The sequence below is a fragment of the Oryza sativa genome, chromosome 12 (assembly GCF_034140825.1).
Source record: "Oryza sativa Japonica Group chromosome 12, ASM3414082v1".
In the NCBI taxonomy this organism is placed as follows: domain Eukaryota; kingdom Viridiplantae; phylum Streptophyta; class Magnoliopsida; order Poales; family Poaceae; genus Oryza; species Oryza sativa.
In genome coordinates, this window is record NC_089046.1 from 10,817,679 (window position 1) to 10,830,672 (window position 12,994).

A 12,994-nucleotide genomic window follows, 5' to 3' on the forward strand; every position below is an offset into this window, starting at 1 on the left:
AGGCAGATAACAATTTCTTAGGTTGTTTAGTTACTATTACTATGGGCTTATGGCTAACCATACTAATTTTCAAAGACAGAATTTCTTAGTTAAGCTTGCCTAATGTAAGGTTTGACTATGTTAATCGTCGACCAAACATCCCCTAATGTAAGGTTTGACCATGTTAATCGTCGACCAAACATCCCCTAAATTTCCAGTTCGCTCGTCGATGATGTTGACACAACTAGTAATACATTTTACAGCAAACATCAATTAAACGGACGGCTATAAAGCCCATAATGCTTCCAGGATACACCATTTGGATCTGACGATAAAGAGGCATCCAACTTTGTAATGCTACAAGCAATACATCGGGCAACTACATGACCTAAATCAAAAATGGAATGGTTTTGCTCATATTAACGACTGTATCTTTAACAATCTCCAGGACTACAACTATGCCGAGTCTACTTGGCTCACAACAGTACAAGAAATTGGGATGTCAATTCTTATCAGAAAGCGAGAAGAAAAAAGATACAAAATGGTAAAGGGCCTCCAGTTCTGAACCCTCCCAGTTATGACCACCACCACCGCTTCGATGCCTTCCACGACAGACTGCAAGGCTGGCTGCCAACTACGGTTTCCCTCGTTCGCCTTGCTGGGTAGAACTCAATACGGCGTAGTGGAACTAAAGCAAAATTGTTCCAGCATTAGACAACATCCAACTAAATTCAGGTTGAGGCAACTTTCTTTCGGACAACTCTCTTCCTGCGGGGCTTGGACAATGCAGCTTCTGTTCCACCTTGCTTGATGCCGAGAAGACCAAGGCCAGATACAATCGCATCCTTCGATATAAACCACCTTGAATCTTGTTGGTCTCCAGCAACCTCGACTGGTCTTTTATATGCTCTCAGCAGCCGATCTGAGTACTGTGGATCAGCTTCCTCCCCAAGCCATGTGCGTCTCGATGATTCACCAATCTGAATATTCGTCAATCTGCAATACAAATGGCACCAGGATTAGTGACAAGAGTGTGGCCCCCATAAAATGCAATTAAAACACTCCTGGAAGACTGGAACACGGGCAATAGAAATAGTGTGAACCGATGGAATTATTAAAGAAAGCAATTATTACAGAAATATGCAACTGTTAAAATTAAAGTGAATTATAATATAGGGTGTGTTTAGTTCACGCCAAAATTGGAAGTTTGGTTGAAATTGGAACGATGTGACGGAAAAGTTGGAAGTTTATGTGTTTTGATGTGATGGAAAAGTTGGAAGTTTGAAGAAAAAGTTTGGATCTAAACAAGGGCATAATGAAGATCAAATTATCTAGCATACACAATTAGCTCCTATATACAACTTTTAGTCAACAACTCAAGATACAAACAAAGCACTGCTGAAAAGTTCACATAGTCGTTATGCAGCCACAGCCATATCCATAATTATGAACTCTAACCACAACCCAACTGTGGAAGGTCATGAGCATACGATTTATCACTAAATAAAGAAATTCAACAAGCATTTCTCACAAGAATAGTACATATATCAGGGGACAGTTAACAATCCCTAAATTTCAAAGGCATAACCTAAAACCATATACTATGAAGCAAATCAGATCTAGTGCTGCGAGAACTAAAATCGAGCAGTTACCCGCTAATCAAACTGCATGTTTAGGATGTATTAAATTTAAATTTGCCAATAATATTTTTTCCATGAACACAGTAACTGTGATTATCTGCTGGAACTGGGCATGAACTTCCTAATCATCATCAGATAAATGCAAACCTTCCTATTTCAATTTTGATAGCCAACCGGCGATGATTTCCAGTTTCTCATATGTAACAGGAAGGAGAGAGCCACAGGCCTAACAACAGGTACCAAAAGGTTCATACTTGATGAAATTTTTTGAAGAGTGTTCTTATCTGAAACGGTATGTTATACCAATAGAGTGAACTCCAAAACTCTGGGAAACCCATGTTTTTATGGCTCTACCACTGCAAATTGCTACTTAATCTTGTTTCTAGATAATACAGATATCAGAAATAATCATTTCCGTGAGTGCCTAGATCTCAATGAAGGTTGCTGTCCACTTTCACAGCCCAAGACAAAAAGGTGAAAAATCAATCAGAACATATTAACAACCCATGTAATTAAAATTGATACAGACTAGCACCAACAACAATATCCTATGCACCAACAATGGTTTAATCTCAGAAAACCAAGTTTCTGCCTTTATGCATAACAAAGTACACTATCTGTGGGATATTCTAGATAGCTATAGTTACCTTAGTGCTGTGCTGAAGAAGATTGCCACACCAAGAACATCAAATCGCCTGACCATATACTGATCCAGTCCACACAATAGTTGATACCGCAAGTTTGCATATAGTCCTAGGAAGGCTCCATAGCCAAGGGCATTTGTGCTGACAGAAGGAATGGTAACCGATAACCTATATATAAGATTAGAAAAATAAAGACCCAAAGGTTAAATTCCAGAATGATTAGATCAGAAAAGCTTAGAAGAATCTTTTCTTATGACTCTATGAATCAAAACTGTGATGAACCCACCTCCTTTCCTTTCTTGCAGACAAGGCTTTTGAGAGACCACCTTGAATAGAACCAGCAACTACCCCTAACAAGCTAAGCTCTGCCGCTTTGTAAAAGAAAGCACTGATTCGTTTTTGTAGATCAAACTGTCTCAAAGGATAACTCTTCTCAAAAATGTTGTTGGGAAGTTTCTCAATTGCATTCTGGAAGTCAAATCGGGATGTGCTCCCATATGAGCGGCATGGTGCCAGAAGCCCAAGAACCATCACATTGCAACAAGATGCAGTCAGAGCATTGACGACAGCCAAATCCCATTCTTGCTCAAACCTAATTTCTCAGAGTTAGAAGAGTTGGTAAAAATTAAACTGTTGAAAAGGAGATCGCAGATAATATGCATACCTCTCCTTACGTATGTTCATCTCCCACCAAACAGATGAGAAAAAGGTAGCCATGAACTCAAAAGCTATCTTATGTGGGAATGATGGATCTGCAAGCGTTCTGCATTTTGACAGAACACGAGACAATTTAAACTGGTGTTACGAAAATCAACAATGGAATAAGCCAGATTTACAACCAAGACATCTCCATTCATATTTAACCAAGCATTTATTGAGTAAGTGTGGCCAACGAAATGCAAGCGTTTGTTTGATGGAGTTCACCAACTACTGAAATACAAGCTAAGCTTGATATAAAGTTGGAAGTTAAGACTTCTTAAGGTACCAAAACAAGAAATATGTTACAGTTTGGTTTTAAATTCAGAAAACCTACAAGCTAAGTGATAAATCTATATATCCTATATAGATGGAACCAAAATTATGGTTACCAACTTCAGTCATTTCAATCATAAAACCAAATAAGAAGAAAAAGCACTTCTTGAGACAGTATTCATGAACACGCTTTTCTAATAAAGGAGGGGAACATCTCAACTTTGCTTTCTGGCTTGCATTTAAGTCCAAATAACTAAATCTCCATTCCTACTGCCAGCATAAAACACCCCTCCCTCAAACAAAATGAGGCAAAGAGAGCTAGGTGTCACCTATCATCTTCAAATAAGTTATAGTGCCACCCAAGCTACTACATATTTGTTTATCTTTCATATTCCAAATATGTTATATTGGCCCTTCCCCAAACTTTTATTTAAAATAAGCTTCTTTTGTTTCAGCTATGAAGGCCATTCAATGAGCATGAGTAAATTAAAATGATGTAAATAATTACATGATGAGAAAAGATTTCTTTAAAATAAAGAGCATATACAGCTAAGAGCACATCAAGGTTTACCCCTACATCTATTGTTATCAATAGTTTTTGCTTGCCATTCTTTTTGTTCAGTAAAATATTGAACAATGATACTCCATATCATTTAAGACAGAAACTGTGTGGCTACTATCGACAAAATATGAGCACAAGACTTCCAGGAATACATAGGAACAGACAATATACTGCAGGACTGACGTTAAAAGTATAAACACTAAAATAAACCTCCACTCTGATTCATTAGTTCATGAGAGCAGATTTTGCACATACTGTTAGAAATTAGCTGCTTTTTGCATATGCAGTCGCTAAACACATTTTTGTATATACCACTGGAATGACTAAAACTGCTGCTTGATGGCACTTTCCACCAGCTAGGCAAATAAACCATGCGGGGTTGAGTTAAAATGTTAAGGTTGCCCACTGCACATGTTGCCAATAGTATTCATGCCGCCTGTACTCAATGAAAGCTTTATCCCACCTCCACAACGAATTCTAGATATACATCCTATCAATGCTTCCCTACTAAGCAAAATCTGCAGCATGTTACCTATCTTCCGCACGCCATGGCAGAGGTGAGGTCTGTATAATGGTCAGTGGTGTACTATGGAAAGGTGCAACTAGAAGTGGAATAGCATCAACAAGTACATCACAATGCCATGGATAACAGAAACGTGCAGATGGCAAGGTGCACCCTACTTCAAATGAGATCAACCACCCCTAGTCCTGTTCTGATTGTGCCAAACCATACTCTATGCTCTCCCACATAGGCACAGGTGATGGTGCTGAGGCAAGTCCATGTCTATACATGGGATCCATGCCAGCATTCTTCTAAGGGGTGCCACCTGAGAAATAGCTAGCAGTCATGTTGCACGGGGCAAGCAAGATGTGGAATTTGGAGGAAACAATGATGAGTTACGGTCACAGCTGTGGAATAGAACGGATATGGTATAGAGGGAAAAGACTTCCATTTTGGTGTTTCAAAGAGCTTCCCACTCTGGTCAATGTTTCAACATGTGGTCCTTGGTAACTAATTCCCCAGATGTTCAGCTGGTGCAGTGTGGCATGAAGCAGCAAGCTGAAACATTGTTCCGGTGGTATATACAAAAATATTATTTTCGTAGTTTGACTGGTAAACGAAACTTCTCACAAATTGGGTGGTTGGGGCATTACAACAAAAAAGGTATATGAATAAACCTAGAAATAGTGAGGTTATCTCTTTTCTCTCTGTATATTCCTTGCAGCAAAATGTGCAACCAAGAAAATATTAGCAATCTAATCATAGTACAACAAGGTAATTTATGCCTGTTACAACATGAATTATGCCTTAGAAGGCATATGAATGAATGCCAAAAAAATATTATATGCAAAAAACATACACAATGTAGTAGACAAGAAACTAAGTGTGGACATCTAGCTGTTACCTTCCAACAAGACCTCTGGAAAGCCATCCAGGAAGAGCTCGTGAGAAGGACCTAGAATGAGTAGGCCTTGCAAATATCGCCAAATATCGGACCATCTGGGCAGAACTTACCAAACCCTAGATAACATATATCATGATCAGTCAATGCAATTCAGTCTTTGGTACCAAAGTATGCCATGAGAAACAAAAGATGAAATCTTACCATCTCATAAGCTTGGCGGAGACCAGCAGGCAAATTACTCATCGTTTTACACCACTCTTGCATCACAGCATCCACAAACTCTCTATTGAAAAGCTGGTACAATGGAAGAAGAAATAATCAGCACATAGGTTTCAATATTTTCCAGTATTTAGAAATAAATGTATTTGATTATAAATATTTAGGATTTCACCTCCTGAATGACAATTCGTCTCCGAAAAAGGCCACCTTCTTCTTCGTCGCCATCATCAAAATCATCAAAGTAATCATCATCATCGCCATCATCATCTCCACCATCACCACCACCATGACCAATCCTTTTCCCAATATCACCACCGCCACCACCTGTTGCCAGCTGCAACATTTTAAAAGAAGAGGCATATGATGAATATATGCAATCCAGTCATCAAACTCACAAATTAATATGGCAGTACGATGGAATAACAGATATTTTGCCTTCAAAGTAAAAATATACATATGCATACAGAACTGACTTATTAAGCTAACAGCTCATCAAGCTTGTCTCAACATGACAGGATAATTTCATCTAGTTCATAAAAACAAAATGGTGCGGTACTTTTTTTTTCTAGAGCAAAGAAATGAAGCACTCGGTGAAGTTGGACATACGATAGTTATACGAATCCCAACCTACCACCAGATCAACATCAGTCAGAGAAATAACATGAGTTTGGGTATAACATTAAGTCTATAGTAATTGGCCTAGTACTCTATTCGAAGCAAATTCAGGGGAACATATTATTCTGCTGAAAGATACAAACAGGAAATTGCTCCCATATCATGAATAATCCTCTACAAACCCCACACATGAGCCATTGCGTCATCAAACCTTATCCATTATATTTTGGCCTTCGAGTCCATCCATCCAGTTTCAAAACGAATTTAGATTGATATCCTCACCTCTCTACCATCCAATTCAGAACAACACGAAGGCTATCTTATCTCCCGAACCCCCTAAACCTATCTCTGAAAAGGATGAGGATGATGATGATGATGATGATTAGCCACCCTACCTCGGGCGTGATCTTCTTCCGTCCCTTGGAGAGGTCGACCTTCCGCTCGAGCGTGACGGCGCCGAACGACCCGTACTGCTTCCCACCCTTCATCGCCGGCGGGGCGCGGGTGGGCGCCGAGGCCGGCGCGGCGGACCCGGACGCGGCGAGGCACCGCTCCAGCGACGACGCCGCGTCGGACCGGCCCCACCCCGCGGCCGGGGAGGGCGACGCGGCGCCCGCGCCCGCGGAGGAGGCGGAGACCGCGAGGCGCGGGGCGGCGCGGGCCCTCCGGCGCGGGGGTGCGGGGAGGCGGAGGCGGAGGAGGCCGGTGGCCGGGTTGGGGCGGCGCGGGTGGTGCGCCCCGGCGCGGGGCGCGGCCGGATGGAAGGCGGCGAGGGACGCCATGGATGGGGGTTGGTGGTGGTGGTGGTCGACGCCCTCCGGTGCCCTCCGGAGGCTTTATCGAAAGAGAGGGGAAGGGGGGAGAGGAGAGGCTATCGGATGATTTTCTTTTCTTCTTTTCTGTTTGTTTTTTTATTATTATCAAATCAAATAGTAATCGGTTGAGTGATGAGGCTGCCTTGCCTGCTGGGGAATTCCCTGCTTTTTTTAGCGTGGGGGGTTAGAGATTTGGATTAAGGGAGCTTTTCTGGGTTGTTTGACACTGAAGATTCTGGCACGTGGGGTGTAAAGAGAAAAAAAGGGTCACGGGCTTAGTGACTCTGGTTCAAGTTTTGCTCCGATTACACTCACATTTGAATTGGAAGGAAAGAAGTGACTATAGTAAATGTGTTTTTTTTTTGATTGGATGAAATTCATGTGAACAGCAAAATGTGGTAAGTATAGAAAATTAAAAAAAATCGTACTAACTCTAATTAATTAAATTCTTAAAAACATATTTCTAGCAATGTTGTGATACCGATAAAAGAAATCGTGGCATGACTCGTGGTGGGATGGCAAATTGTTATTATCACACCATGAACAGTGGTACCACATCATCTTGGCTCAAACAAAATCCAAAGGAAGTTCGCAAACCAAAATTTGAATTTGAACTCTGTATAACTTCTAAAATTAGAATGGAATGCATTCAAAGTTAATTAATTGGAATCCATTCCATTTGTACGAGATTCATTGAATTTGTTTTGGACTAGAAATAGAACAAACGCATATACAAATGCTTGAATGTAGAATATGAATGGAAGATGCAATACTGGAGAAATTGATTGGGAAGTGGTGAAAACTATTAGAATATGTAGGGAAGATGGGCAAAAATAGCAAAAAATTAATGAAAAACTGTGGCATGACCCTTGTATCATTTGGAAAACCTAATTTTGAAGACAGATCAATGTACAATGTATTTTCATCAACACAAGTACACAACAATTTCAAGTCCATAACATCCACATTTTATCGCAACATAATGTAAAGTCCATCAACACACATTATTAATTCCGTCTAAAATGAGCTCAATGGGCTGAAGATTCATCATCTTTTTGCCCATGAATCCTTCTCCTTTCTAAAGGAAATTCCCAATAGATAGGGGTCCAAAATCGCATCTAAATTCTATTTTTTTAAAAAAAAACAAACATCATACCCTTCATAGGGATTTTTTTTTTGCACTTCGCATTTGAAATTTGAACTTTTCCAATTTTGTTAAAATTGTCCCGCTAAATCTTGTTTTGACATGGCTCAAAACATGTGAATTTCGAACGAAAATTGTCAAAATTGCATATCTGGCATATTGTTGGTCTAATAGCATATCTTTAAATATTCTAGATATGGCAATTCATGCATTAGTTTCAAGTCACACCTTCTCCGGTCAATGATATTTCAAGTCTCTCTTTTTTATTACTTAAATGGAGTTACTCGTGAAGTTAATCCGCAAAAGGCTACATTTGGCATTGTTATACTCGTATCATCAATAAAACCGTCTAAGGTTGTCTTGCTTGGGCATTTTAAGTACTTTGCACACATAGGTGGTGTGTCCTCATCTGTGGGTACTTCTTGACCCACTCTAAGAAATACCCAGCAAATTAAATATGACAATTGACAAAAAAAATATATAAAAGATTGAATGAAACATCATGTTATCCCTGGCAATGTTTCATGCATAATATAAGCTTCGAGGAAAGATGTGGTAGTAAATTTATCAACTTCGGCAATTCTCCTAAACCATTGTGCTGAGGAAAGATTTTGCACATGTGAGGGTTCATCAAAGTAGCACTTTTATTTCTTGTTTATATTTTTTTTTCATGCCGACCTTATTCAACTATAGATTAATCTCTCCTTTTGATATAGGAGAGGGGAATTGGAGTGAGGCACAGCAACGTTAATATGGCGGGAGTTAGTGCTAGTTTGTCAATACTAGGTGCAATTGGGGGCCAGGGGGGAGTGATTATGTTTGTGTAGCCATTTTAGGCATGGTATTGTTTTTAATTTGGGGTAAATTAAAATTATACTCCAAATTATAAGTCGCTTTGACTATTTTTTTCTAATCAATTTTTTGAAGTTTGACTAAGTTTATAGAAAAATATAGCGAAATTTTCAACATAAAACAAATACATTATTAAAATATATCAAATGTTAGTTTTAATAAAAACCAACTTTGGTATTTTAGATGTTGCTAATTTTTTTACATAAATTTGGTCAAATTTTTAAAAATTGACTAAGAAAAAAAGTCAAAAATGACTTATAATGTCATAATGTGAAATGGAGGGAGTACTACTTTGGACAAATTTGGAGGATATTTCCCCCTAAATCATGGAGTGCATAGGAGAATGACCTAGAAATCACTCGCATAGTTTTCAGTGTCTTCACACCAGTAAAAATAAATCTAAGAAAGAAAGTGATGTTTTTTTTTAAAATTTCTAAATAGTATTTAAATTGCTCCTACCATGCAATATAATAAAAGTGGATAGAAAATACTGTATGCTAAAATCCCGCATGCAGACAATTGTGGATATACGGCAAATCTCTACTAAGCGCACAAATTCCATAATAGTTTTATGATGATTTTATTTCAAAGGATAATGCCTATTCTTATATGTTAACTCTTGACATAGTTTGATTACCTTATCTCTATTTTTGAACTTGTAAAAACCTATCCCTCAACTTATCAAACTATTAGAAGTCATCCCTTTGTCATGTTTCTTGTAATATCAATGTGTGATTCAAGTGGGAAGTTAGCTCTTCTTGTCATTAAGAGATTTTACATGCACGGATCTAATTTGCGGTGGATGTTGATTGTCAGAATTTATACGAGTCTATTGTGGGCCTGTTCACTTTAATGCCATTTTCAACCTTACCAAATTTTGGTAAAGTTGTCAAAAAAAAGTGGCTACATTTAGTTTGCCGCTAAATTTTTGTAACTATATAAGAAATCATGCCAAAATTTTGGTAAGTTGCCAAAATTTTGAAAACTATGCTAAAATTTTGGCAATGCCAAAATTTAGTAAGGTTGAAAATGGCGTCAAAGTAAACATGCCCTGTATTTTATGTTCCCCTCCATAATACATAGGCACTAGTATTATCTACTCCAAATTTTTATACTTGAGAAATCAACCTTTTCACAACTCAAAAAATAGAAGCTAAAAATATGAGTAACAAGAAACAAGCATTTTCCTAGAGCAAATACCAGGCTCTCATAAAATAAAACATAGAAAATGGACAAAAATTCCACATTACGACTGTGCTCAAAGACGCACCACGTACGGTGCGTGCCGATAGCCATCCAACATTGACGCACATCCAACTTGACCCCACAAAACACAAGCCAACGTTTGTCGTCTACTGCAGGAGCGCGCACGCCAAGTCGGCGGAAACTTGTGGCCACCGCAGCAGCAGATAGCCTCCCTTCCCCCTCCCACCTTCTCTTCCAGCGGCCACACCAGCGCCCCAATGGCTTCCCCCCTCGCCGTCTTCCACCCCGCCTCCGCCACCGCCGCCGCCGCCGCTCGCCGTCACCACCCCCCGCGCCCGCCGCACCTGCACCTCCACCTCCCGCTCCACCACCAGCCTTCGTCGCCCCGCCGCAGGTTCGCTGCCGAGGTACTCCCGAACCCCTGTACTCAACCCTCGTATCCTCCGTGAAATGGACGAGCGGCTTTCCGAGTGTGACGCGTTCCGTTCTAGGACCCCGCAGTTCGCGGTCGGCGGTGCTGACGGTGGCACCGGCGGCGGCGGCGGGAGGAGGGCGAGGGGAGGCGGTGACGTCGATGTCGCCGCGGTCGGCGCGGCGCTGCGGGACGCCAGGACGGCCGACGAAGTGGAGACCCTGGTGAAGGGCTTCCTGGACGACGGTGGCGGCGGCGAGGAGCACCTGCCGCTCCAGGTGTATACCTCGGTGATCCGGGGGCTGGGCAAGGAGAGGCGCCTCGACGCCGCGTTCGCCGTCGTGGAGCACCTCAAGAGGGGAAGCGGGAGTGGCGGCGGCGGCGGCGGCGTCAACCAGTTCGTCTACAACTGCCTGCTGGGCGCGGTCAAGAACAGTGGGGAATTTGGGAGGATCCACGATGTGCTTGCAGACATGGAGGCACAGGGGGTTCCCCCAAACATTGTGACATTCAACACTCTGATGTCAATCTATGTCGAACAAGGCAAGATTGATGAGGTCTTCAGGGTGTTTGACACCATCGAGGGCAGTGGCCTGGTGCCCACCGCGGCGACATACTCGACAGTGATGTCGGCCTACAAGAAGGCTGGCGATGCATTCGCGGCACTCAAGTTCATCACCAAGCTAAGGGAGATGTACAACAAGGGTGAATTGGCGGTGAATCATGAAGATTGGGACCGAGAATTTGTCAAGTTTGAGAAGCTGACTGTCCGTGTCTGCTATATGGCGATGCGGCGGTCTCTTGTGGGTGGTGAGAATCCAGTAGGTGAGGTGCTGAAAGTTCTTCTTGGCATGGATGAAGCTGGGGTGAAGCCAGACAGGAGAGATTACGAGCGGCTTGTGTGGGCATGTACAGGTGAGGAGCATTACACCATTGCCAAGGAGCTGTACCAAAGGATCCGTGAGCGTGGTGATGGCGTGATCAGCTTATCTGTGTGCAATCATCTGATTTGGCTGATGGGCAAGGCTAAGAAGTGGTGGGCAGCTCTTGAGATTTATGAGGATTTGTTGGACAAAGGCCCCAAACCGAATAACTTGTCGTATGAGCTCATCATGTCACATTTCAATATTCTACTCAATGCTGCAAAGAGAAGGGGCATTTGGAGGTGGGGTGTAAGGCTGCTTGATAAGATGCAACAGAAGGGCTTGAAGCCTGGAAGCAGAGAGTGGAATGCCGTCCTTCTTGCGTGTTCTAGAGCAGCTGAAACATCTGCTGCAGTGGATATATTTAAGAGAATGATAGATCAAGGGTTGACACCGGATGTAGTTTCTTACGGAGCGCTGCTGAGTGCGCTTGAGAAGGGAAAGCTGTATGATGAGGCACTCCGAGTTTGGGAACACATGTGCAAGGTAGGCGTTAAGCCGAACCTACATGCATATACAATCTTAGTATCAATTTACATTGGCAAGGGGAACCATGCTATGGTAGATTCTGTTCTTCGTGGTATGCTGTCAGCAAAGATAGAACCAACTGTTGTTACGTTCAATGCGATAATCAGCGCATGCGTGAGAAACAATAAGGGTGGCTCTGCTTTTGAATGGTTCCATAGGATGAAAGTGCAGAACATTGAGCCAAATGAAATTACATATCAGATGTTGATTGAAGCTCTTGTACAAGATGGTAAACCCAGGCTTGCCTATGAGATGTACATGAGGGCTTGCAACCAAGGGCTTGAGCTTCCTGCAAAATCATACGACACTGTAATGGAGGCATGCCAAGATTATGGTTCCCTCATAGATCTAAATTCTTTGGGTCCTCGGCCTGTTAAGAAAGTGGAACCCATCAGGATAGAGAACAAGTTTTCGAGTAGTTATTATGTTGGGGATCTTCCCAGCAGCACAAAACATTTTGGTAGCACTGGAACATCTAGTTTATATAGATACAGAACGGAAAGGTGGATCATGTAGCATTCGGCCCCCTCTTTTTTCTGAACACTTCAAACTCACTCCAAGTCTCCAACATTGAGAACACACTGATATTTGTTTGTAAGTTGCCTAACTTGTAATTTGTAAACATTCAATCATTATACAGTAGTGAATTTGTTATTTGCTTTATACGGAGTAGAAAGTAGAAGGAGATTGCCTCATGGACTTAGAATTGTTTTTCCCATTTTGCTTATTTGAAATGCCTCCAATTGTTTGCATTAATCTCCTTCAAATATACCCACTTTGCATATGAATAATGTTCAATTTTGTATTTGATTATAAATGTGATATCTTCATTGTGCATCATAGTCACTTAACCGCCTTTTTTTTCCTGAAGTGAAATGAGCTTAACACCAATTGGAACTGGGAAATCTGAAGGAACTTCACGTGATTTTTATGCAAACATTTATATTCTCAAATGAGTTACGAGAAAAGTCCGGTTTTCAAAAGATGCAACTAGGGTTCTTGAAAGAGAAATTTATGCTGAAAATCCAGCAGGTCCCAGTAGCACAAATTAAATTTGATCAATTAACCGTATCGATC

At 41.3% G+C, this 12,994-nt stretch overlaps 2 protein-coding genes across 2 annotated transcripts; one reads left to right on the forward strand and one right to left on the reverse strand.

Moving 5' to 3' along the window:
• Positions 1-368: 368 nt before the first annotated feature.
• LOC4351989 (protein RETICULATA-RELATED 1, chloroplastic) lies at positions 369-6,846 on the reverse strand. The gene is made up of 8 exons (XM_015765037.3): positions 6,433-6,846; positions 5,595-5,756; positions 5,405-5,497; positions 5,204-5,319; positions 2,928-3,026; positions 2,550-2,855; positions 2,267-2,431; positions 369-975 (listed from the first exon to the last, which is right to left on the reverse strand). Exons 1-8 carry the CDS (start codon positions 6,817-6,819, stop codon positions 711-713), a joined length of 1,593 nt encoding a protein of 530 aa, XP_015620523.1. The 5' UTR covers positions 6,820-6,846; the 3' UTR covers positions 369-710.
• A 3,361-nt stretch (positions 6,847-10,207) lies between these two features.
• Positions 10,208-12,580, forward strand: LOC4351990 (protein LOW PHOTOSYNTHETIC EFFICIENCY 1, chloroplastic). The gene is made up of 2 exons (XM_015762728.3): positions 10,208-10,461; positions 10,556-12,580. The coding sequence occupies exons 1-2, from the start codon at positions 10,312-10,314 to the stop codon at positions 12,431-12,433; spliced, it is 2,028 nt and encodes a 675-aa protein (XP_015618214.1). The 5' UTR covers positions 10,208-10,311; the 3' UTR covers positions 12,434-12,580.
• Positions 12,581-12,994: the final 414 nt, after the last annotated feature.

What these genes read in the sequence shown, in the direction of transcription:
- LOC4351990 (XM_015762728.3), top strand. Translation starts at nt 10,312, where the DNA reads ATGGCTTCCCCCCTCGCCGTCTTCCACCCCGCCTCCGCCACCGCCGCC. An exon ending in GCCGCAGGTTCGCTGCCGAG is followed by an intron (nt 10,462 to 10,555) that starts GTACTCCCGAAC and finishes AGGACCCCGCAG; the next exon opens with TTCGCGGTCGGCGGTGCTGA.
- LOC4351989 (XM_015765037.3), bottom strand. Translation starts at nt 6,819, where the DNA reads ATGGCGTCCCTCGCCGCCTTCCATCCGGCCGCGCCCCGCGCCGGGGCG. An exon ending in GGAAGAAGATCACGCCCGAG is followed by an intron (nt 5,757 to 6,432) that starts GTAGGGTGGCTA and finishes AAAATGTTGCAG; the next exon opens with CTGGCAACAGGTGGTGGCGG. An exon ending in TCCAGAGGTCTTGTTGGAAG is followed by an intron (nt 3,027 to 5,203) that starts GTAACAGCTAGA and finishes GTCAAAATGCAG; the next exon opens with AACGCTTGCAGATCCATCAT.